This window comes from Carassius auratus, unplaced genomic scaffold (assembly GCF_003368295.1).
Source record: "Carassius auratus strain Wakin unplaced genomic scaffold, ASM336829v1 scaf_tig00015787, whole genome shotgun sequence".
Taxonomy (NCBI): domain Eukaryota; kingdom Metazoa; phylum Chordata; class Actinopteri; order Cypriniformes; family Cyprinidae; genus Carassius; species Carassius auratus.
Window position 1 is genome coordinate 1 of NW_020524623.1, and position 25,373 is coordinate 25,373.

The 25,373-nt window shown below is 38.8% G+C and overlaps 1 protein-coding gene across 1 annotated transcript; it reads left to right on the forward strand.

Annotated features, from left to right (window-relative positions):
• Window positions 1-4: 4 nt before the first annotated feature.
• Window positions 5-24,397, forward strand: LOC113074940 (HEAT repeat-containing protein 5A-like; the record flags this gene model as incomplete). Its single annotated transcript, XM_026247646.1, is given in 37 exon segments — window positions 5-31; window positions 1,007-1,156; window positions 1,822-1,993; window positions 2,245-2,402; window positions 2,696-2,824; window positions 2,827-2,947; window positions 3,033-3,064; window positions 3,066-3,159; window positions 3,162-3,188; window positions 4,000-4,250; window positions 5,158-5,269; window positions 5,406-5,558; window positions 5,649-5,748; window positions 5,867-5,976; window positions 6,223-6,386; window positions 6,481-6,644; window positions 9,153-9,258; window positions 9,355-9,545; window positions 9,634-9,793; window positions 9,918-10,107; window positions 10,206-10,375; window positions 13,852-13,878; window positions 14,867-15,011; window positions 15,280-15,459; window positions 15,698-15,922; window positions 16,136-16,314; window positions 17,852-17,920; window positions 18,257-18,436; window positions 18,537-18,759; window positions 19,575-19,814; window positions 20,033-20,160; window positions 20,530-20,677; window positions 20,763-21,035; window positions 21,250-21,474; window positions 21,589-21,740; window positions 22,418-22,628; window positions 23,513-24,397. Coding segments are annotated over 37 exon segments (5,688 nt in total), but the record flags the coding sequence as incomplete, so codon positions are not given.
• Between the last annotated feature and the right edge of the window lie 976 nt (window positions 24,398-25,373).

The following is a 25,373-nucleotide window of genomic DNA, read 5'->3' on the forward strand; positions in this document are numbered from 1 at the left end:
AAACCTTCTGAAAGCCGTGAAGAGCGCAGAGGTACGTGTGCATGCACACCAGTATGTGATTCACAGTTCAGCCAACACAGAGATGTGACTGGACTTCACCGGGAAAAATCATGACACTTTTGACCAATAGTTTGAAGGACAAACAGGTGATTCAGGTGTTTTGAATCATCACAAAATGCTTAGGACTTGTCTATTAGCTGAATGAAATTCACTACTTTTTCACTCGGATATGCGTCACAATAGAAAATAAAGAACAATCACATCTTCTGTTTCATGTGGACTTTAATGCTTTTGAATGAAGTGTCTTATGCTCACCAAGGCAGTAAAAACATTAATATTTTGAAATATTAGTACAATTTCAAATGACTGTTTTCTATTTGGATGTAATTGAAAATGTGATTTATTTCAGTTAAGGCAACTTTGACTCTGCCTTTTTGATCCTTCAGAGGACATTTAAAAAATACTGATTTGAAGAAATACTTATTACTATCATTGTTTGAAATCAGTTGCATTGCTTAATATTTTAGTGGAAAACACACAACTTTTTTCCAGAATCTTTGTAGAAAGAATAGCATTTATGTCAAATAGATTTTTTGTAAAAAAAAAAAAAAAGGAAAAGTCTTAACTGTCACTTTAAATTTCTAAAAATAATAATAAAAAAACACACTATCCCCACTATGTTTTGTTTAAACAGTAGTGTATGTGTAATAGTGTTTCTAAGGCAAGTATTTGTAAATCTTATAGACAAAACTCTTACCTTAAGTTTTAAAAATCAAGGTGTACTTTTTTTTTGTCAAATTATAGACAAATTAAGCTATTTCTATACTAAGAAATTCCTCTATAAAACAGGCAAAATGGACTTTCAAAGAGCGACCGAGTCATATAAGAGAACCAGAATATTACAGAGAACCTGGGATGGGCACTTTGGAAAAATGGGCTAGAGATATTTTATATTCCAGAAGACAGTAGCTTTTATAAATGTGTGTATGTGTGTTTATGTGTCCAGTCTCAGGGCCGCTGTGAGATCATGTTGAGTATCGAGAGGATTCTGAAGGGTTTAGGTGTGAGTGCTGTCTCCTGTCACAGAGACATCTATAAAGCTTCTCGCACATGTCTCACGGATCGTTCCATGGCTGTGCGCTGTGCTGCCGCAAAGGTACTGGACACGACCCCATGCCTCAGTTACTAATCATATCTATGTTTGTCAAACATGCATTACTTATTGACAGAAATGGCTTAACGTTCACAGCTGACTGTGAGAGAAAATACACATTTTGTTCTTTATTGTTAACGGATGTTTGAATCTACCACAATTCAGTTTATGAAATTCTTATTTACCCAAAATATTTAAAAATTTGGAACCTAAGTTTTTGTACTATTTCCAGCTAAAGGAGGAAGCAGGGTAAACACACATTCTTCTTTCATCCAACAAAAAGTATGAAAATATGAATATAATTTATTATAAACAAAAGCTAATTTGAAATAATTAAGTAAATTATATTTATTTATTTATTTAGATATGTATATGTATTTATTTATAAAAAAAATTGCATTGTGGTGTGTCTTTGTAGTGATGAAAAGAAGTGACAAATTCCCCTGAATATTTAAAATATTACTGTATGTTACTATATATTATTAGAATCTTTTTTTTCCTCAACCTTTGTTATATTTTATTGTATATTGTATATTCTATTCCAGTCTGAGGTCCAGTAGACATATAATAGATAATATTCTATTATAATATTTAAATAGTTAATATGAAGTTTTTCTTTCAGATTTTGTCCCAGTTTTGTGGTGAAGTTAACTTTATTTATTTGATAGTGTCTTCTGGAGCTCCAGAGAGAGGCTGTCTTCCTGTGGTCCTCAGAGCTGGAGAACGTGGCCACTCTTTGTTTCCGAGCCTTCGAGGGATCAAACTATGATGTCCGAGTCGCCATCTCAAAACTGCTTGGCACTTTATTAGCATCTGCACTGGAGCCCAGACAGACCATAGGTGGGTGGACTTTATTCAGCAATCGCAGAAATCGCTTCAGAGGACACCAAGCTGATCATTTAGCCATAGAAATTGTAGAAATCATTCCCTCCCCTCCTCTGTCACCCACTGCTTTTCTTTTCCTCTAATGAAATGCTCATCTTTCCCCTCCTACTCGATTCCATCTGTTCTATCATTTATCCTCTCCCACTCTCTCTCCCACTTCTCTTCGTTTCATTCTTCCTCCCCTGTTCCTGTGGCTTTGCTCTCAGCTCCGAGGCCAGGCACCAAGCGCAACTCCCTGAAGGAGGTGATGGAGCTGCTGAGTTCTGGTTTCCTGCGAGGTGGAGCCGGCTTCCTGCGGGCCAGTGGAGACATGTTGAAAGGGACCAGCTCAGTCAGCAGAGATGTGCGCGTGGGCATCACACAGGTGGCTCACCCTCCTACAGTTCTTCCCTTGTGATCCGAATGTTGGTGTTTTAAGTGCCAGCATGACTGACTTTGTCTAGGTTTAAATTAAAGAATAAATGAAGGTGATATAACATCGGTAAACATAATTTCTCTCGCTTTATTTATGCGTCTTATTTATCCATTATGCAGAAAAAAGTTGTTCTTCATAGAAGCTATATTTCAAATTAATTGTTTAATTTTATGTAGGTTTATATTATTTTATCCATTTCAGTTCATTTAACATGAATACTACCTGTTTACTCTCTTAAACAGACATGTGTGGTGTTTGTGTCCATTCTGGGTGGCGCGTGGCTGGAAACGCACTTCTCCTGTCTTCTTTCTCTTCTCATGGAGTGGGTATCTCACGCACGGGCGACGCAATACCCGGCAGATGCCGTCTCCCTGCCCGCTGCTGTGTCTCCTTCATACCTGCGGGCCACTCTGGCACTTTGCTGGGGGAGAAGGCCCAAATCGCAGCTGCCAAGGAAATCTGCCAGTTGATCGGCAAACAGAAGAGGGTTGTGGGTAAGAAACGAGGCCGAGGGCCGATGTTTAGGTCTCAGTGGATATTGAGTTGTAATTTCTCGAATGCATGTTGTGTTTCTGTTAGACGCAGCTCTTCATGAGGGGAACACGGAGGCCACGTGTGAGCCCTGCGGATGTGGCAGCTAGTCAGCATGTGCTGTCATGTGCTCTTCTGGAGCTGGGCAGTCTGCTACAGGACCTGAGCTCCACTGCCGCCCACTGCTGCAGGACACCAGCATAGGTTTGTTATGCATTATTAACCAAAAAACTCTCGGCACCCCATTAATTTTTTTTAAAAGAATTTTTAGATACTTCTCTTTTACATGCATTAGTGGTATGTGATGATGATAAAGTGCCCCAAATATTTAAAATGTGATGACAAAAACACCCCATCAGAATTATTTTTGTTTGTTTATTTTTATTATTATATTTATTTATTATTATTATTAAAATTGATGTACTCTATTAATGTTTATTTTATTTCTATTTTTTTTTATTTTATAATTTTTATTTACTTGATTCATTTTTTACAATTGATGTACAATACTGTTTGAAAAAGTTTTGGGGGTAGTAATTATTTATTTAAAGGAAGTACTTTTTTTTTTTTACAAGGATGCATTAAATAGATCAAACTACCAAAGTGTGATCAAAAGTATTGCATTTTAAGTATTGGATGGACAGGATGGTTTTTTTTTGACTTTATGAGGCCATATTCTGTTATATACCCACTTAAAAAAGATACAGTAATTTTATAATGTCAAAGAACTGGTGCAGACATATCATTTGCAACATCTGTGATGTTGGTCTTGAACCAGGAGCAAAAGAAAGATGTTTTCAAGTGTCTGTATCTTAATCTCCTGGATTTTGTGTGAGTGTGTCTGCTCTTTAACGGATGTGTCCACAATCAGGCCTGGATGAAGGATTGAGCAGAAAAAGTGCCTACAGCTGCAGATTTAACACATCCATCCTGCAGTTTTAGAAAGAGCTCAGATCGTCATCTCTGATCCTTGAACTTTACTAAAACTGCTTTCTCTGTTTTGTTTTTCTGACAGGAATGTTGGACACTGTGATCTCTGTTCTTCTTCACCCCAGCGCATCTGCTCGTCTGGCGGCCGCCTGGTGCCTGCGGTGTGTTGCTGTAGGGATGCCTGCTCAGGTGGCAGTGTTACTAGATCGCTGTGCAGAGAGGCTAAATGCCCTGAAGTCATGCCCAGAGGCTGTGGCAGGGTACAGTGCTGCCATCGCAGCTCTGCTGGGAGCCGTACAGCTCTGTCCGCTAGGAATATCACACTCCAAGGGCAAGGTATGAATGAGATTTGTGTCTGTACAAGTCCTATCTTCCTTTTAAAGCAAAACAGTAAGTCTGTGGTTCTGTCTTTGCCGTATCATCAGATATACTTAAGGTATCTTCATGCTGGCAGCATTTCAAGATCAATGTAGTCAGTAAATCTCTGCTGTAGCTTGCTAGTAGGAGTTTTTACACAATTGCAGTTTTAAATCAGGCACCAGATCACGGTCTAGACTCCCTTTGGTAATTTCCACACTGCATCACTGCTTATTTTAATGTAATTGAGCTCATGAAGTTGGAATTAAGATATGAAAAATGAATGACTTTCATTTTGAAGTGGATGACAAATCAGCTGTCATTGTTAATGTATTATGTGGACTTGCATCCCACAAAAAGTTAAACCTTAAAGTGATCGTTTTCCCAAATTGGCAACACCTTCTTTCTGCTACAAATCTGTGTGCCTTACTTCCTTCTGCAGAACATACAAGATATTTTGAAGTAGTGATGTGATGATACTGGAATTTGTAACTTTGATACAATTGATCATTTACAATTTGATAAGAAAAACAAACAATATTCCGTATCATTTTCAAAACCTCAGAGAAGACTTCCACAACATTAAGAGCAGAAGACTATATACTATTTCATTTCAAATACAATGTGGTTAGCATGCGGTGGTGTGTGCACATTTGGTATCAATGGACCGATAGTAATAAACCAGTTTCAAATATTTATTTACTTAAAAAAAAAAAACTATATTTTGACAACACTAGTTTAATGAATGTTTGTCACTAAGCTGTTTTGGTGACCACTGACAAAAATCAACAAATATAATTTCTTAAAATATATATATTTCTTTCATTTTCTACAAAAGAAAGAAATATGTGGTGTTGAGTCATTCATTCCTATGGACGGGTTGCAGGTGGTGATGACCTTGGCTGAAGATCTGCTGCGCTCTGCAGCTCAGAACAGCAGAATCTCCATCCAGCGCACTCAAGGAGGCTGGCTGCTGCTCAGTGCCCTCTTCACATTGGGTATGAATCAGTTTATATATATGGCCACATAGATGTACACATGCTCACACAGACAAGATGTGCCTATATTGTAATAGTCAATGTGCTGGAAGAATTATTTTCATCTTTTTTGTTCTTTCTGATATTTTGATTCAAGGTCCCACTGTAATGGAGCATCACTTGCCTCGATTGCTGTTGCTGTGGAAATGTGCCTTCCCACTGTCTGTGAAGGACGTGGAGAATGAGCTGCGGCGTGGAGACTCCTTCACCTGGCAGGTGACCCTGGAGGGGCGAGCAGGAGCATTGTGCGGTGAGGGACTTTTAGAAATCTCATGGGCTTCTCATTATGAGACCAGTCTATCTGACATGATAAACTTTGCTTGTGTCACATTCCTTCTAGCAATGAAGAGTTTGGTGGTGCACTGCAAAGACCTGCTCACTGATGATGTCATCGGTCGTTTGCTTCCTCTCTTGTCCTGTGCAGTGGCCCTGCTCAATCAGTGAGTGGATCTCGATTGCTTAAAATGAAGTTATTCCAAGCATTGCAGAATGCAGATGTAATGTCAACAGGATGTTGATAGACAAATATTGATTTTGCTTCCCTTCAACTCTTTTTAGGCTGACCGCTATCATTAAATCCTATGGGAACCAGATCAAAAATGCAGCCACTGTCTTTAGATTGAGAGTGTATGAGGTCCTCACTATGCTTCAACCTAAAACATATGAAGGTAAACAACTTGATTGGACTAGGTGGTAAAACGGTTGTCATTATCCCTTACTTACTGAGTGGTCATGACCATGGAAATCAATTGAAATGTAGTAAAAAAGTGTAAATTTTTATCATGCTTTGAAATTTAAGAGAGTTGCTTAGGATACTTATTTTAATATCCCACAAAAGCATATGGAAATAGGAATGTTTGATTGCCCAAATATGTATTTATTTGTTTATTGTGGTTTTGGTTGTGTTGGCTCAGAGAGCTTTGGCACAGTGTTGAAGCAGCTGCTGAACGATCTGACCGGGCCAGAAATCACAGCATGTGCTGAGCTGAACCTGCTGGCCTCCCTGTGCTACAGCCAAGACCTGGCACTGCTGGGCCCTGGACTGCAGGATGTGGATCAGCACTACATAGAGGAACAGGTCAGATCGCAGTCTAATCATCAAGTTAAAATGTGCTTCCCTAGTTACTGCCCATGTCATATTTAACCTCATTGTGTTTTCTGTCTGTTTAAAGCTCCACGGTGGTGGTTCAGGAGGTGGGACGTTAGAATATGACCCGTTTACCATCTTTGAGAAAGCCCAGGAAGTTCCTACCCCCCTTCCACCAGCCTCTGCTTTAACGGCAGCAGCTGTCCAGTTGTTTGGAGTGATTTTTCCCCACCTGGGCATTCAGCAGAAGTACGTCCACTTTCAACCACCTAGACTTCCTCCAGAGGGCTGCTTTTGTATACTGCTGCTGTCTGGTTGGGGTACTTTAAGTTCAGTTAATTTAAAAGGACCTCGATGGTCGCCAAACACTTCAGGTCATACAGTTACTTTATATAGGACCTTTACGCAAGCAATACCCTTCATACTGCTTCAGATGAATAGCTAATGCTGATGAATATTTAAACAGAAAATTCTCAGATTAAGTTGGCCGTGTACTAGATTGCTTCCCTCAACTCTACAGTGCCTTTCATTTTCATAATGACACATCCCACTTTGTATATTATTTATATAGTTTGTTTGTTTTATGCTACATTCACTAAAATGTGGATGTATTAATGTTAACCAACATTACCGTTTAAAGTTATGCAGATTGTTAGGAGGAACTGATACTGTTACTGAATGCTTGTGGGAACTGGCCTTAATGAGATCCAGAGGCTTTTGAAGCTTTTTCTTATGCAGCATAGCCAAATTTACATCCAGACTTTTGCATGCATTTGCATAATTGGGGGCTGTTCTGGCCATGTCCCATGCATTATTAAACATAGCAGAGGAGAGAAAATGATACTGATCGTATGAGGCCATCGGTCCTCCTGCAGTGCATCTTTCATCTCGCTAGCAGCTTGTCTAGAATCTCTTTGAAACGTTTGTTTGGTTTTTGTTTTGTTTGTAGTGCTGTTTTTGGTGGCCTGTTTAATTATAGTTTTTATTAGTTTTAGTCACGTGCATATTCTTTTTAGTCTAGTCAAGTTTCAGTCAGCTAAAAGTCTGAGCATTTTAGTCAGAATTATTCATGACTATTTTCGTCTAGTTTTAGTTGATGAAAACCGATGACATTTAGTCAGTGAAAATTGTATTTTAGTCTCTTTTTAGTAATGCAATTCTGTTTAACCCAGTCAATAAGTACCTAGTAGTATAGATGAAACCAAAATGTTATTTTAGCCAAACCCTTTCAAACAAGGTTTTCTTATTATATTATTTTATTGTTACCTAATAGACTCAAGAATACATCCATTCCAGACACAGAAGACACTCTGATTTGAATTTACATCATTTATTTTACCAACCAAACATTTTAGAAGTACACGCATCAGTCCCTTTCTCTGTGTCATACTGAAATTTGTTTGTTGTCATCTTCTAAATAATGCCACGAGTTGGGCTTGAGGAAGTGACGTTGCCTGCGTCTGTGCAGTGCGACCTGATGCAGCCTCTGAGACACAGGAAACAAAAATATTGCAAATAATAATAACGCCACTAAATGAGATAAATTAACGTTATAACATTTTGTTTCGTCTTGTTCTGGTTAACAAAAATTAAGAGACATTTTAGCATAGTTTTTATTTTGAAAAACACATTTAGTCTCGTTTTATTTGACAACAATATTGCATTATACATGTAATTATAGTCATCGTCACTTGACCAGCTTTTACGCCGCGTCTCGTTTTCTTCATGTGATAAAGGTTCGTTGATGATATTTAGTCATAATTTTTGTTGACGAAAGCAACACTAGTTTGGAGTTTTTAATTTGTAATTATTATCATTTTGTAAAGAGGATTTTTAGAAAACAACAGCCTTTGTTTACTTACTCTGCATTTAGACTGTAAAATCATAAACTCGACTAATAATGTTTTGAAATTAGTGCTGTCAAACGATTAATTGCATTTAAAATAAGTATATGTTTATATATTATTTATATATAAATACACATGCATGTATATATATTTCATAAAAATTGTATGTTTATATATTAAATATATTTATTTATATATAAATTATATGAATATAAATATAGACATGCAAATGCATGTAAATATTTAAAAAATGTATACTGTATGTATTTATATATACATAATAAATATACACTTATCTACACTTACACTTAAGCATTTTGGATGCGATTAATCACGATTAATTGTTTGACAGCCCTATTTTAAATACAATGGATGGATGAATGACTGAAATATTATGTCAGTTTATTTTTTATCATGGGATTTTCAATGGAAAAAAAAATAGTTAATATTTTATAAATACTATGGTAATACCTTTTTCAGATAATCCAGTGCATTGAATACTTAATAAAACATGCCAAAAAACAAAACAAAACTTTTTTATTTTCACTTTTATTTTAATTTAGGTCTTTGTGGATAATTATGAATAATAATTAATATGCCTAAAATCAATGCGAAACATTTACCACGGAAAGACAAAAAATCAGTCATTTTAAGTACATTTAGTCATCAGTACATTATAATATTGAGTATGAATATTTATTTTTAAATTATTTAATAGTGTTATTAAATTATTAGTGTTTTAGAGTATAATTTGGCACCATGTAATGCCCACTTAATCTAAATGTAGTAATTGTGGAAATGAGCAATAACACTGCAGTATTCAGTTTGGCCTGTATGTATCCAATTTCAACCAAGGAAAATAAGATATTACAGTAGCTAAACAGTACATCTGTTGTATTTCCTGTCTCAGGGCTCAGATCCTAGAGCAGTTCTGTGAGTTTGTGCGCCAGCTTAAAGGAGCCCGGCAGCAGACCGTTCAAATCCATGTAGCTGCTGCTTTCTGCTGCACTTTGAAGGTAAGAATCCATTTAAAAAAGAACAATTGAAAATCTTTGCATTTAAACAGTATAATGTTTCTCTTTTTCTCCTCTCTGTCCTGTTTTGCTTTGTAGTGTTTGGCATCAAGTCGGAGGGAATTGGGGTCAGAGGAGGTTCAGAGACCAGCGCTGTCTCTCCTATTGGGGGCACTAGAGGGCTCAAACCCTCTCTTGCGCTGCATGGCTGCGGAGGGTTTAGCCAGACTTGTGCAAGTTCTTAATGACCCTAATTTTACCGTTTCCATCACTCTCATGAGTTTTGACAAGTGAGTGTATGCCAAGTGCAGTGTAAAAAAAAAAACCCACTTTAATTTGGAATGTTTTTTAAATGAAATGAGTGTAAATGTGTTTCAGACTGAAGACGGCAAGGGATGCCATCACACGCACAGGTCATGCTTTGGCAATCAGCACTGTCTACCGTTATCTGAGTGGGATAAGCTCCTCTCAGTATATTAGTGCCTGTGTTGGAGTCCTCTTCACCCTGTCCCAGGACAGCACCTCACCTGAAGTACAGGTACACAGACCACATGACTGTTTTAAATAAATCAGGAAATCATTTGTGTGCTTTTCTATATAGAGTGTTGTCAGGAAGTTCATGCACTAGCTTTCAGTGAACTACTCTATATGCATGTATGCAGATGTGGGCTCTCCACGCTCTGTCCGTGGTTGTGGATCTGTCAGGCCCTCTGTATCACAGTCACCTGGAGGCTAGTTTCACTCTGGTGCTACGTTTGCTCCTCTCGACACCACACACACATGTGGAGGTGCAGCAAAGCCTGGGCCGCTGCCTTAACGCCCTTATCACTTCCATGGGGCCAGATCTGCAAGGTACACACACTTAATTATCCCCTTAAACACATTGTCATCATGCAGGTGAGACCTTCAATACTCTCTTGTCTCTGGTGTTTAATGTAAACTGTCTCCAGGTGAGGGTGCTGGTGTGTGTGCGGTGAGGACCTCGTGTTTGGTGGGCTGTGCTGTGATGCAGGACAGTCAGGACTGTCTGGTCCAGGCCCAGGCGATCTCCTGCCTCCAGCAGATGCACATGTTTGCGCCACGCTTTGTAAATCTGGCCAGCCTGGTGCCCAGCCTCTGTGTACGTCATCCATGCACTTAACACTCAAAATCTAACTGAACAACAGACATTCAACTCTATTCACTACACATTTAACTGAACAGATTTCTGATCAATTATACACAGTGAGCAAAATAATGCTTGATTTCGCAGAATTTGATTGAAATGTGAAATTGTAGGGTGTTAAATTAATTGGTTAATTAAATTTTTTTACTACCCCCAGTTTGGGTTGCCAGAAAAAAATTAAAGTAGGTTCTGAGGTGGATAAATAGGCATTTTCATTAAAAACGAAATATTTTTTTCTTTTTGAGACTATGCACACAACAGCCATCTTTTTTTTCCGTGTTCTCTTTAATTGTTAATTGTTCTCTTTTAATCTCTTTAATTGTGTTTATCTAGAGTTAATCTACAAAGAGGTTTTTGGTTTGGTTGGAAGACATTTTTTATAAAAGAATAATAGATTTACAGTACATTTACATTAAGTCATTTTACAGATGCTTTTATTCCAAGTGACTTTTATCCGAAGGACACATAAAGCGATTCTTCTTAAAGGGGCAAAAAGACACAGGAAGTGCTTGTAATACCACGTTTTAGACATTGTTCAAATGAGCACAAGCTAGAAAGAAAAGAGAAGGAATAAACGAAGAGAAATAATTTATTTCAAGTAGTCAAGTAGCTTCGAAAGAGAAGATTATTCCACCAGCCAGGAACAGTGAAAGAGAATGTAATGGAAAGTGATTTTGAGCCTCTCTGTGATGGTACCACGAGGCGTTGCTTATTAGCGGGTTTCAGACTTCTGGAGGGGATGTAGAATTAATATTTGATATTAATACTCTGGCCGATATTTGCAAAGTAGAAATTATTTACATTTTATGTAAATATTTTATTATATATATATATATTAGGGGTGTAACGGTTCACAAAATTCACGGTTCGGTTCGGTTCAATACACTGATGTCACGGTTCGGTTCGGTACGGTTCGGTACGTTTTAGATACAGCAAAAAGAAAAAATTGGCAGATAAATTTCCTTGATTTTTTAAAAAATGTTTTATTTATTAAAACTAACAAAGTATGTGTTTTTTTTTACATTGAACAATGATGGAGCTATTCTTTACCCATCTTCTATGGTGTTTTCTTAGCAGCATACTGTATAAAACAAAAATAGCTCCTTATAAATTTTTTTTTAAAAATTAAATGTAATATTGTTGTAGTGGTTATGAACAAATACAAAGATGTAACTCTTTTTATATGGAACTCTATAACTCTTTATATTTAGTGTGTTTTTACTCAATTGGTTCTCTATTTGGGCTTATGTTTTTTGGAACAAAGCAGGAATTACGGTCTGTCTGAAATGGGCTCGTGAAGGAATATTGTAATGGGGCTCAATTACATTAAGCATGTTCTTAAAACCTGCGTTTTCCACTACAGAGTAAGGTCTCATATCCGCGGCTATAACGTAAATGCACCATTCGCTGCGGTGATGTCCGTATACGGAGACCGGGACGTCACCTGTAGGAGAAAAAAAAGCAATCCGTGGCGACGGTTTTGCAATCCGTCCCCTCAGTTTATAAACCGTACTCACGAATTCATAAACTGTTCACTCGATTTAACAAATCGTGCCCACGGATTAACAAACCGTGCCCACGAATTTCCAATCCGTGCACTTAGATTTTGTAAACCGTACCCTCGGTTTTTGAATCCGTACCCACGAATTCATAATCCGTGCGCACGCTTTCGCAATCCGTTCCCTCGGATTTGTAAACCGTACTCACGGATTCATGCAGCAAACTCCTACGTGTTAACATACAGTTTTATTGAATATTATTATGTGGAATAGGTTTACAGCAAAGTGTCTTAAGTGATTCTCTATCAAGTGTAGTACGAGGTGGAATACAAAGATTTAATAAGAAAGATGCGCATTAAAATCTTGTTCAATTGCTGATAATCTATAATAGCACTTGATTATTATTGTGCAATAAACCTGGCATTGTGACTGACTCTGGAGTAATTTTTTCCTCTTTTGTAAGTTATTTTGGATAAAAGATTCTTATGCATAACCTGTTTAATAATATATAATAGTGAAAGTGAAAGTGAGTGAAAGTGAAAGTGAAAGTGACATTCAGCCAAGTATGGTGACCCATACTCAGAATTTGTGCTCTGCATTTAACCCATCCGAAATGCACACACACAGAGCAGTGAACACAAACACACACACTGTGAGCACACACCCGGAGCAGTGGGCAGCCATTTATGCTGCGGCGCCCGGGGAGCAGTTGGGGGTTCGATGCCTTGCTCAAGGACACCTAAGTCGTGGTATTGAAGGTGGAGAGAGAACTGTACATGCACTCCCCCCACCCACAATTCCGTCCGGCCCGAGACTAGAACCCACAACCCTTCGATTGGGAGTCCAACCCTCTAACCATTAGGCCACGACTTCCTAATAATGATACAAATAAAAATAAAGTTATTTTTTATAATTTTAATTTGTAGGCTAAATAAATGAGTACAAGACAGTAAAAATATTTGTCATAAAATCATTTGTGAATTGCTTTATTTTTAAATAACCTTTGGACAGTTTTGGAAATGCTTGTGTACAATTCTTTCTTAACATGAAGACTTATTTTTGTGATTTTATTATACTAAGCTCCACCCACCTCACCCCACCTGCCGGAGTTAGATGCATGTTTCACTGTTAAGTGTAAAATGCGTGTCAGTTTTCAAATCCGAGGGAACGGATTGCGAAAGCGTGCGCACGGATTATGAATTCGTGGGTACGGATTCAAAAACCGAGGGTACGGTTTACACAATCTAAACGCACGGACTGGGAATTCGTGGGCACGGTTTGTTAATCCTGGGTACGATTTGTTAAACCGAGTGAACAGTTTATTAATTCATGAGCACGGTTTATAAACTGAGGGGACGGATTGCAAAACCGTCGCCACGGATTGATGTTTTTTCTCTCCTACAGGTGACGTGCGGGGCTCCGTACCGAGCCTTCAGCGCGTACTGAGTGAGCGAGCGCCTGACTGAGTAGCCTAACATAAACATATAAGTTGGTGTTTTTTTTTCTTCGGGGGTGTCAGGGGGAATTGCCTGTTACGTCGTTTGGGTTATTGGGCTACCTTGTTGAACGCATAACATTATATTTCACACACCTTTTTTATTTTCCAAATTTAATTAATTAGTCCAACGAACCGTTCGGTACATAATGCGTATCGCGTACCGAACCGAAAGCCTCGTACCGAACGGTTCAATGCGAATACGCGTATCGTTACACCCCTAATATATATGTATGTGTTTCAGTTTATAGTAATTGTTAAACTGCAAATTGATCAAAGGCTGACATGCTCCAAAAAAGTCACCATAGCAGTTTTCTTTGTTCACATTCATTTGTATTAAAGAAAAATGAAAGTCATTGACAGAGGTACAGAGTGTTCTTGGGCCTGGCTTTGCTCTCATTTGTAGTGACAGTGCTGTTTTCTGCTTTCTCGAACAGGAAATCTTATTGGATTATTCTGTGTTGGTAGGTTTGGTCTACCTCTCTGCTGTCAGGCCACTTTATTCCCTTTCCTTTGTTTGCACTTCATATTCCCTTCTTTTTCTTTTCTTTCCTGCATCTAATTAAGTTCTAATGTCCTCCTCTCATTTTTCCCAATGTTAAACTAACTCAAGAAGGATCTGGTTTTGAGCATGAGCAGACAGTGTCACTGCCACTAACTGCAGGGTTAATGCCAAGGATTAGGTTTGCTTGGCTTGTTCTTTTCTGTAAAGGCCTTCTAACACTGACCACCCACACTGTGCACATGACATTCACATCCACGGCTGTGGCCTCATGCCAATTCAAGCTATTAGCTTTATTACTGTGAGAGCTTCAGTCTTTTGTTCTTGCTCTCTCTCTCTCTCTCTCTCTCTCTCTCTCTCTCTCTCTCTCTCTCTCTTTCTCCCTCTCCCTCTCTCCCTCATACAACCACACAAACACACATTTAGACGATATTGAGAAAAACATGCTTTGTTCTACATGCTCTATTTTTAGGTGGTTTGATTTATGGTCCTATTCTTTGTAAAAAGATCGCTTGTCACATCATTTAAAGCTCAAAACAAGCCTTGACAGTAGCCCTGCTGTCCCTCTCCTCCTCCCTCTGTCCTTCTCTTCACTGAAAGAGCGTTTGTGTGGGATCATTGTGACATAACAGGACTAACTTTGATGTGGCCGCAGCTGTCTGCTGAAGTGTTTATTGCACTGTTGTCTGGATGATGTTGTGCAAAATGTGATGAAGGTTGCACTGTGCTCTATTTCTGAACTTGCTCTCAGTCTGAACTAATACGTTTTATATATTGTATCAGTGCTGGCTCAAAAAATGTATACCATTACAAGTATTTTATTTTACCAGTTCTAATGTCTCAGTTCTATTTCACTAGACCTCACTCGATTCATTACTCACCATTTATTTGACTGTATTAACTTCTAACATTACAATATAATATCATGTATAACATTTGTGCATGTACAGATAAACCTGTGCAGCTCATACCTGTATCTGAGGCGTGCAGTTGTGGCATGCTTGAGACAACTGGCTCAGAGAGAAGCAGTGGAGGTATCGGAGCATGCAATCGCTTTGGTTAAAGAGCTACCACGCAGAGACAACACACAACTGGGTGAGTCAGCATCGCCCCCACTGCACAACATAGAATTATCTGAGCACATCTCTGCTGTTTATTTTACTGTACTCTGCATTTTGAGCTGGGTTCGACTGCAGTGAGCCATAGATTAGTTTGGGGACTGGAATTTTGTCAAACTATATATACACACTCACACAGTGGCATTTGTTTTAAAGACTGCACAAGCTCACTTCTCAAGCAAAACAACATGTGTTATATATCACATTGTGCACTGTATGTTAAATGGTTCTTTTCTGTCCTGTAGATGTCACTATTAAGGAGGTGGGATTGGAGGGAGCTTTGTTCAGTCTGCTGGACAGGGAGTCTGACCCGCGCCTGTGCAGAGACATTCAGGAGACGCTTGTCCACATGATGAGTTTGGCAGCTGAGAGTAACCTGGCCCACTGGCTCAAACTCTGCAAAGATGTGCTCTCTTCCTCTGCAGGTGGGCTTCAGTCTCAGCTTTAAATGAATCGTCATTTTTCATCTCTGCTCTCCTTTTTACAATGTAATTCTTTGGTAAAATACAACCCACCTGACAAGTGTAAGAGCCTTAAGATTGGATTAAAATGTTGTGATCTGCGTTTACAATTTCATGATAAATTCATAGTTTTTTTAATTGTTTTTTTATTATTAGTTTGACATGAATAGTTGCTGTAGTTTTTCATGTTCTTATTGTTTAGACTCGGCTTTAGAAGTGCAGCAGGAGGAGGACGGAGACCGATATGATGACTCCTCTGTGTTCCACGCAAAGTCTGAATCCAGCGGCCCCTTCAATAACCTGCGCTGGTCCACTCGTGTGTTTTCCATGGAGTGTGTGTGTCGCATTATAGCACAGTGTGAGAACGGAGACCCGGCTCACTTCAACATGGCTCTCGCTCAAGAACAACGTTTACATGAATCTGCAGGTTAGACACATCACTTCTGTTGTGTTCGAATTTTTATTCCCTTTTATAATCGTTCTTGTCCAAATTGCTTTTAGTGTATTTTCTGTAACTCTGAAGACTGAGATGTCTTTCTTGATGTGTTCAGTAAATCCCTGGATCTTAGCGCCACCTTCTGGGGTCATTGTATATACGTTTGTTAACACTGTTAATAAAGGCACCCCTTCTGTCTCTCAGATTTCCTGGTTCTCCACTTGGCGGACCTCATCCGCATGGCTTTCATGGCAGCCACAGACCACAGCGATCAGCTCCGACTGGCTGGTTTACAAACACTGCTGGTCATTATCCGGAAATTTGCCAGTGTGCCAGAGCCCGAGTTCCCTGGACATGTCATTCTGGAACAGTATCAAGCCAATGTGAGCACTAACTTCGCACTTTTCAGCTTCAGTTCTTAAAATCAACATTGCATACTTCAGATGCCCAGAAAAGTGCTGAAAGAAAGAAATCTAGAACAAACATGAACATTGATTGGCAGCTTAATAAATAAGATATTTCCTAAATGCCTTTCAGTTAATGTCCCTTATCGCAAAGGAAATAAGTGTGGAATTATGGACCACTTTTTAAATATTATTTATTTATTTATTTAAAAAAAGAATTGTGCTGAAATTTCCATAAAATACCACTTCTGGTTTTCAGTTAGAGGAGAAAAAATAGGAAATCACAGACACCCTAACTGCAACACATCTTATAACAAAAAATCCGACATTAGAGAAAAGCCATTTTATTCAAATTATAAAGAAAAAAAAAAACTTTGAGAACTTTAGGTTTCTGCCAGAAAGTTATTTTGTTGCATCACTTGTTGTTGCCTGCCTGTTCAGAGCTGTACAGCAAAGCTCTCAGCTGTATTTCTAAGAACCCCCCCAGAAGTACATGAGCTTGTTCATCAGTCTCTTGTTACTAAGTGCATGTGCATGTGTGTGTGCACGCATTTGAGAACCTGGATCACTTACACTAAATTAGGTTAGCTGTGGACCTAGCGGGGAGCCCTCTTTTCAAATAGTGATTGAAACATCTTCTGTATCATGTCCTAGAATGTTTTACTCTTAATTTGCGCTTAATAAACTTACTCAGTTAATTCTGTACAGTATATAAAGATTAGACTGTAAAAAGTACAGTGATGTTCAAATGTTTGGGAGTCAGTAAGAGATTTTTTTTAAGATCTTTTTTGCTGACCAAGGCTGCATTTATTAGATAAAAAATGCAGTAAAAACAGAAAGAAATGTAATCTATATCTGTGATTGCTTCAGTCTTCAGTGACACATGATCATTCAGAAATCGTTCTAATTTGCTGATTTGGTGCTCAAGAAACATTTATTCTTAGCATTGATGTTGATAATGTCATATACAAAATGACAGGCGCTTTTTGTGGAAACCGTGATTTTATTTTTTTATCCTATTTATGAAATTGATTTGAACAGTCTTTACTGTCACTTTTGAAGTAATGTCTTTGCTGAATTAAAGTAATATTTTTTTTATTTATTTAAATGACCCAAAACATTTGAATGATGGTGTATGTGTGAACAGTTTTTTTTTTTCTTTTATAAGTTTGCCTTGAAGTTTTATTTAATGGATGTATACATTTAAATTAAAGTTCTGAACACTTTATTTTAATTTAATTCCAATTAATATCAACATTATGAAATGGCACAAATGAAGGTATGGGAATTATGCAGCATCAAAGCTATATTTTATGTTGGCATTCTCCCAGCCATCATTATGAGATGGTATGGAACAGTATGAAGGAGAAACGCTATGGGTGCTGGTTGACTCTTATTCACTCTCTTGTCTAACTATTTGTGTGTTTATCCTGACAACTTATGTAAGACTATGAGAAACCTCCCAAACTTTTGACTGGGCTGGTTTAAATGAACTAAATGTTGTTTGATGTTGTAGGTTGGAGCTGCGCTCAGACCTGCTTTCCATGTGGACGCCCCTCCGAATGTGACTGCCAAAGCCTGCCAGGTGTGCTGTTAAAAGAACTTAAGCCTCATTTTCTATAATGATGCACTTTTCTGTTCTTTGCGTTTACCAGCAAACACCATGTTATCCAACACATTGTTTTAAGCCTCAAGTCATGTATTTTGTCACTGTCAGATTGGTCGTAACAAATATGTTTTTGTTGTTGTTGTATTAGTATTCAAATCAGTCCTGTTTTTAACCCCTTGAACTTTCTTCATGCTTGTTTTCAAATACCTCGAGTTCACATGGGTTCACTTGACCTAGTTTCTTCCCAGAGTCCAGTGGTTCACTGCTCCGGTGGTGTTGAGTTCTGACATGAACCTTTGTTTTGGCGTTCAGGTTTGCAGTGCATGGATCGCCAGTGGGGTCATCAGTGACCTGCGTGACCTGAGAAGGGTGCATCAGCTTCTGGCTTCCTCTCTTGCCAAAGTACAGGTGGGGAGAGACGTTGCCAGTCAGCTCTATAATGAAAGCACCTTCACCATGGAGACGCTGGCTGTGCTCAAAGCCTGGGCGGAGGTACCCAACACCATCACACAACTATTAAATCAGCTGTACCTCTATGTCTAGCCGTTATATAACTCTAGGGGATGGGCAGTGAATCTGTGTCTCTCTGCAGGTGTATATCACAGCGGTACAAGGCTCCAGGCAGAGGGAGAGTCCAGGCAGCCATCTCCAGCAGCAGAGTGATGAGGCTGGCCCTGCAGATCCAGCAGGGGCTGGTTTACTCAAACTGGTTCAGACTGATCTTGCAACTCTGAGCCGCCTGTGGCTGGCTGCCCTTCAGGACCATGCCCTGCTCACCCTGCCCTCGCAATACTCCAGTCAACTCCCCTCCACAGGTCACTACTCGCGCTCGGTTTCTCAGATTACACACCTACCTGATGCTAAATAAGTAGATATGCTTCTTTATTTCCAGATTTTATATCAGGGTTATGAAAATTAACTGTCTAATTTATGTGCTTATTTTACGACCAAATAAATATTTACAAAATGTTTGCCAAGCAGCCAATAGTTCTGTCCCAAATCTCGTACCGTTGTTCCTGTGCCAGCCTTAGTGTTCTTATTCTAGAGGAAATCCGTTGGAAGATAGTTTGCTTATAATTGCAGAAGGGGATAGTTAAAGGGGTTTTCGTCTTTTTTTTTCTGAAGCAATTACTTGTAGGCGCTGTTTTTATAGTATGTACACTACTGTTCAGAAGTCTGGGATTGGTGAGATTTTTACATGTTTTTCAAAATGGTCTCTTAAATACACCAAGGTTTCATTTATTTGATCAAAACGAATGTAAAAACTGTAGTATAGTAGAATATTATTAAAATCGTGAAGAACTGTTTTTGCTATGTTTTAAAATAATATAATTTAGTCCTGTGATAGCAAAGCTGAAGCAGCCATTACTCCAGTCTTCAGGGAAGAAACTTTTCTTCTTAATGATGTTGAAAATAGGAAATAGAAATAGTGATAGAAAATAGTGATACTTTTTTAAAATTCCGGATTCTTTGAATAAAATGTTTTTTAATATTACAAACTTTTGAGCAGTGGTTGCATTATTCAGTTGATAAATCACTGTTTTACTACAATTGAAACAATAGTAATAGTATAGTAAGAGTGTCTTGTTTAGAGCTACTGTATGTTTTAACTTGCACCTTTATTTGTCAGGTGGCTCGTTTTACACTGCAGAGACGGTGGAACAGGCCCGTCCACATTATTACAGTGCCTGGGCTACCATTCTCCACGCTACTGCTCTCTGGCTCAACAGCACCGGGTTCATCATGGTGGACGAGGGACCTGCCAACCTCTCCAGACCGGTCACACCCACCTCCATGGGCCAGTCCACCTCACTGAGCAGTGTCAAATCCCCAGAGGACGTCAGTACTGACCGCCTCCACCTGATCCTGGGTACAGAGCTCAGTTAATAGTCCCTGCTTCAATAAGTGGATGTAGTTCAGGGTTTATAGGGCGTCCATTGCTAGATTGAAGTTAGATTTCCTTCAGAAAATCAATTTTTCTCGAGTCTTTTGCCAGGGGCTGATTATGAGGATCATTCCTTTGCTTTGAATTGAGATCAATGTATATTTTTGAGTCTTGTTGTTCAATTCACTCAAATTTCCCTTTAGGAATCAGTGTGGAATTTTTGTGCTCTCCTCACTCTGGAGACCAAATGGAAAACATCAATTCTTGTCTTCAGGCTCTGCAGGCCTTACTGGAGGTGCCTTGGCCCCGTTCGAAAGTGGGCAATGATCAGGTATTCTACAATTAAAAGACATTTACAATGTCAAAAAAGACTTATCTGTTGTTCTTTTGACCTTAACCGATTTTTCAGCTAACTAAATAAAAAATCATGTGAAAATTATTTGACCTAGGACCATTATGTGGTGCGTGCCATTGTATTTTAAGTTTTTGTTTTCATCCTCACTTAATTCAATATGCCATCTAAAATGACAATTATGATTTATTATGAAATTGTAACTTGGTCTGGTATGATATTGTGATGCATTGAGATTTGTGGTTTGGTATTTGTCTTTCCATGTAGTTCATGTGTTATATACTATGCGTTTGTCTCTCTTGTTAGTCACTCTGTGTTCTTGACAAGTGTATGGTGTTCTCTCTGTAGGCTTTGAGTGTGGAGCTGCTCAGTGTTCTACACAGGCTCATAGTCACTCGGGAATCTCCCAGTATTCAACTGGCTGTGCTAGAACTGGTGCAGCAGATTGTTTGTGCCGCTCAGGAGCATGTCAAAGAGAAACGCCACAGTGCTGAGGGTGAGTCTCAAAAGCTACTTATGTTTAAATAGTGTAAAGCTTAAATAACCCTTTAAATGCAACTTTCGATGTTGTGTTTGGTCAGTCGATGATGGTGCAGCAGAGAAGGAAACTGTTCCTGAGTTTGGTGAGGGACGGGACACTGGTGGCCTGGTGCCGGGGAAGTCTCTTGTTTTTGGAGCGCTGGAGCTATGTCTCTGCACGCTTGTGAGAAAGCTTCCGCAGCTCAGCCCCAAACTGGCTGGCAGCCCCACGGGGCGGGGAGGACAGCCCTGCTTCCTCAGCAACACTGACTGTAGACTCGTCACATCTGCTCTGGCCATCCTCTCAGAACTGCCCTCCATCTGTTCACCAGAGGGTAAGAGATCCAGAGCGTTACTGCGGCAGTATGAGAAAAACATCCTCCTGCCCACATTATTTTAGTCCACTTTTCATTTTGTTTATTCAATTTAGAATTTTTTTTTGTTATTTTCTCGTCACATATTTATTTATTTTTTTTCCCGTTCCAAAGAAGTTATTTTCAATTCGTAAATGATCAGAGATCTGATGGTGTTTTATTCTTCTCTCCACAGGCAGTGTGTCAGTGCTGCCCACAGTGCTCTATCTGCTGCTGGGGGTGTTGAGAGAGACGGTGAGGGGCTCTGTCGGAGCTGAGAGTGGACAGCTGGTACCAGGCATCCTGCAGGCCTTGCGCACTGTTCTCACCTCTCCCATGAGCAGAGCTGAGAAGAGTCGTGGGGCCTGGACTGAACTGCTGCGATGTGCACTGCACACGCTCTTGGAGTCTTGGCATACAGGTATACAGTAGTTTCTCTCTCATTTCAACCACACTCTGTTTGGATGGGTTTTTCTGCGTGATTTAGAAGTCATTTGAGGAACTCTGTTTTTTTTTCATGGATTGTTTTGGACAGATAAACTGGAGCCTGGAGTGGATGAGGTTACCATGTTGACATCCCTCACCATCTTCCTGCTGTACGCCAGTGCTGAGGTGACCACTGTGGAGCCCATGCAGACATGCTGCATCCAGGCATTCAGAGCCAGCCTGGAGTCTAAGGACCCCGTGGTGAGTAGAGAGTCAATTCTTAAAATTTCTACAGTCCTGTTCAAAAGCATAGAGTCAATTAGAAACTCTTAAAAAACATTTCTACAGTACTGTTCAAAAGCTTAGGGTCAATGTTTTATTTTTTATTTTTATGAAATTAATTTTATTCAGCACAGGAACATTAATCAAAAGTGACTGCTGTGACTTACATTGTTACAAAATGTTTCAAATAAATGCTGATTTTTTGAACATTCTATTCATCAAATAATCCTGAAAAAAAGCAAAAATATTAAGCAGCCATTAAGCAAATGTTTTCAACATTGATAATGAATGTTTCTTGTGCACCAGAACAGCATATTATAATGATTTTTAAAGGATGGTGTGACACTGATGACTGCAGTAATGGCTGCTGAAAATGTAACTTTGCCATCACAGGAATAAATCGCAAACAGTTCTTTTAAATTGAAATAATATATTTTACTGTATTTTTAATCAAATGGATGCAGCCTTGGTGAACAGGAGAGGATTCTTTCAAAAACATAAAAAAAAATCTTCCTGACCCCAAAACTTTTTTTAATAGTAGTAAACATCAGGCTGCTTAAATAAAGAGCTTTGCTACAATCTTACATACAATTCCCCCGCAAAAAAACTCTATATCTAGTATTCTTCTCTGTTGTGTCTGAAAACTTCTTCTTTAGGTGCTGAGCAGAAGTTATCAGTTGCTAGTATCTTTATTCCAAGGCCCAGCGCCAGTAGCCAGGCCATTCATTCTAGCTCTGGGTGCCCGTCTGGTGTCACAACTGGAGGAAGTGGAAAAGAGTCGTCCTGAAGGCCCAGCAGAGCTACAGGCCGTGCAAGATGCAATCCGAGCCCTGGAAGCACTAGTGTTTGCTGCAGACGAAACACACCGTAAGTGACTGGGAATGTTTTCAGGTTTAATCCCAAACAGCTGTTATGATATCATAAAAAAAAAAAAAACAAGAAGAATTCATTGGGTTATAAATGTCTTCTATATAATTACTCTTAGTAGGGCTGTGCAAAAAATCGAATGATTTCAGTAAAGGCGCTCCCGTGATCAGAAGTACATCTCCAGCACATGCGTTCAGATCAGGTTGCCTGGTTTTCAAAACACATCCTGCCCACTTGCTTCTCAAAACAACTCCAAAACTAGCCCAAGTGAAAAACTGCTTCCCGGGTTTAAAATTCCCAATTTTTTGGGCAGGGTTGCCTTGGTAAAATTCGCGTTTTTAGGGGCTAAACATCACGCTATTGGTATGGGGTCGCTTCAACCCGCGGACATGAAAAACAACCGCGGACTTGGCAACACTGGTTCAGGTGGAGTGGCATTTACTACCACAGAGCCGTAGTCCACCGACAAGCTACACAAAATCGACAAAGAATCGACTCCGATTTTGTAATTGATTTTGTGTAGATTGTCAGTGAACCACGGCTCTTTGTAGTAAAGGCCAACCAGTGTTTTTTTTTTATATGTCTGCGGGTCAAAGCGACCCCAAAACAAATAACGTGATATTTAGCCCCTTAAAATGCAAATTTTACCAAGGCAGCCCCAGCCGAAAATTTTTTATTTTATTGCCCGGAACGAAACGCGATTGGGCTAGTTTTGAGAAGTAATTGGGCAGGTTTTGTTTTGCAATCCTGATCTGAACACACGTGCTGGAGATATACTACTAATCACAGGAGTACCTTTACTGACAAGATGTGCATGAAAATCACATTCGATTGCCCTAACTGTTAGCAAAATGTAGCACTAAGTATGTGTTTTAACCATGCAGGTCCACAGCTGGTGGCTGTGCTGTTGCCCATCCTCATCTCTCTCCTGCTGGATGAGAATGCTTTGGCATCGGCTCCAGCAGCCTCTCGCTCACTGCACGAGTCTGCCTTAAGGGACCTCATGCGCATTGGTCCACAGCACTCGGCAGTCTTCAAAGCGCTGATGGCCTCTGCCCCGCACATGAAAGCCAGGCTGGAGGCAGCCGTCAAGGGCAACCAGGAGAGCGTGAACTCTAAGGCACAAGCACCTCGAGTCAACAGCAAAAACACGCCCAGCATTCAACTAAAGATCAATTTCCTGTGAATCCTCCTGACTGGATATGATACGAGTATTATGATTTTAATGACTGAGTGAATGTTGATGTTGTTTTAATCTGTTTTGTTTTTAAAGATAAATCGATTTAAAAATTGTTTAGTTTCAATATTGTAGTCCATTTTAAAACTGCATTAACCTCTATGAGGAACTTAATACATATTTACTCAGAAAGTAAGGGGAAGTGTGTTTCACATGAAGAACAGCAGAACCATGGGAGTGACTTTTGTATGGTTAACATTTATAGAAACATTGTGTTTTATTGGTTAGCTTGCTAACAAGCTTGAATAATTTGCATTAACCCAGTAATCCATAGCATGAGTTTTTTTTTGCAAGAAGTGTTTTATTGTGTCTGTACAAAGATTGCGAATCATTAATTTCTCATTGACATGCTGCAGCTCCTAACTAAACCTGACCAGCTGCACTGCTGGTAATCAGGTATCTGCTGCCTTTACATTTACAGTTTTAGTGCATTTTAATATTATAAATTTAAAATGTGTTAAATATTTTAAGTTGCGTAGAGAAAGTTGCACTTGTTGTGAATGTGAAATTATGATAAAACATTACAAACAGATACTTGCATCACATTTCTGCACTTATGCTTTGAATACATCTACAGTATGCATTGATATGGAAGCCCATTTCTGCCACATAAGAATAAAATCATGGTTCGGTAAATTATAATTAAAACCAGAAGTCAAAATTGTGACATATTAAGTTAAAACTGAGATATAAAGAAATGTATTGTAATAATTGACTTCTGATCATTTTGACTAGCACAATATAATGGGTTATGTCTCACAGATACTTAAGTGAGTCTTGACCATCAATATTGACATAATAGTTTTTTTTTTATCTCATGATTTCTTATGTGGCGGAAATTGGCTTCCATATGTTAAAATGGTACTTCACTTTAGTTACAAACATATGACACTTTTTTTTTTTTTCTGTATCCCAATTATGCATGTAAATATGTGTTGGTGTCACTTTATTTCAACACATAACTATCTTATACTTGCACTAGCAGGCAATATAAGTAATAGATGGATCCTACATGAGCAATGATATCGAACAAGCAGCAAATTAATATTTACTACTATATACGCACTACTAACAAGTTTACATTGCAAATGAGTTTCTGCTAATACTGGACTCTTGTTTTTCTGATAGAAGCAGCAATGATCAAGTACAATTATGCATTTGTAACCATACCAATTATTTTTAATGTTGTAAATTGTACAAATACAGCGATAGGGCAAGATTAACATTTATTTTCTGATTATACTGGAAGAATAAAATCTAGTTTTGCTTCAAGAGTCGCATTGGTTTTGATTTACAGTGGAACCTGGAAAGGACATTTCCGTTTTTTTCCCTCACTTTGCATTATATGTCCCTTTGGAATTAAGGCATATTCAGTCTACTAGGATGAATAGATTAAATGGAAAGTTAATTTCAAAAGTTTAAATATTAACGTTAACCTACTAAAACAATGCTTGACTTTAGGGAACGTGTTACCGTTTTCTTTCAACAATCGTGCAATCTAGGTGAAT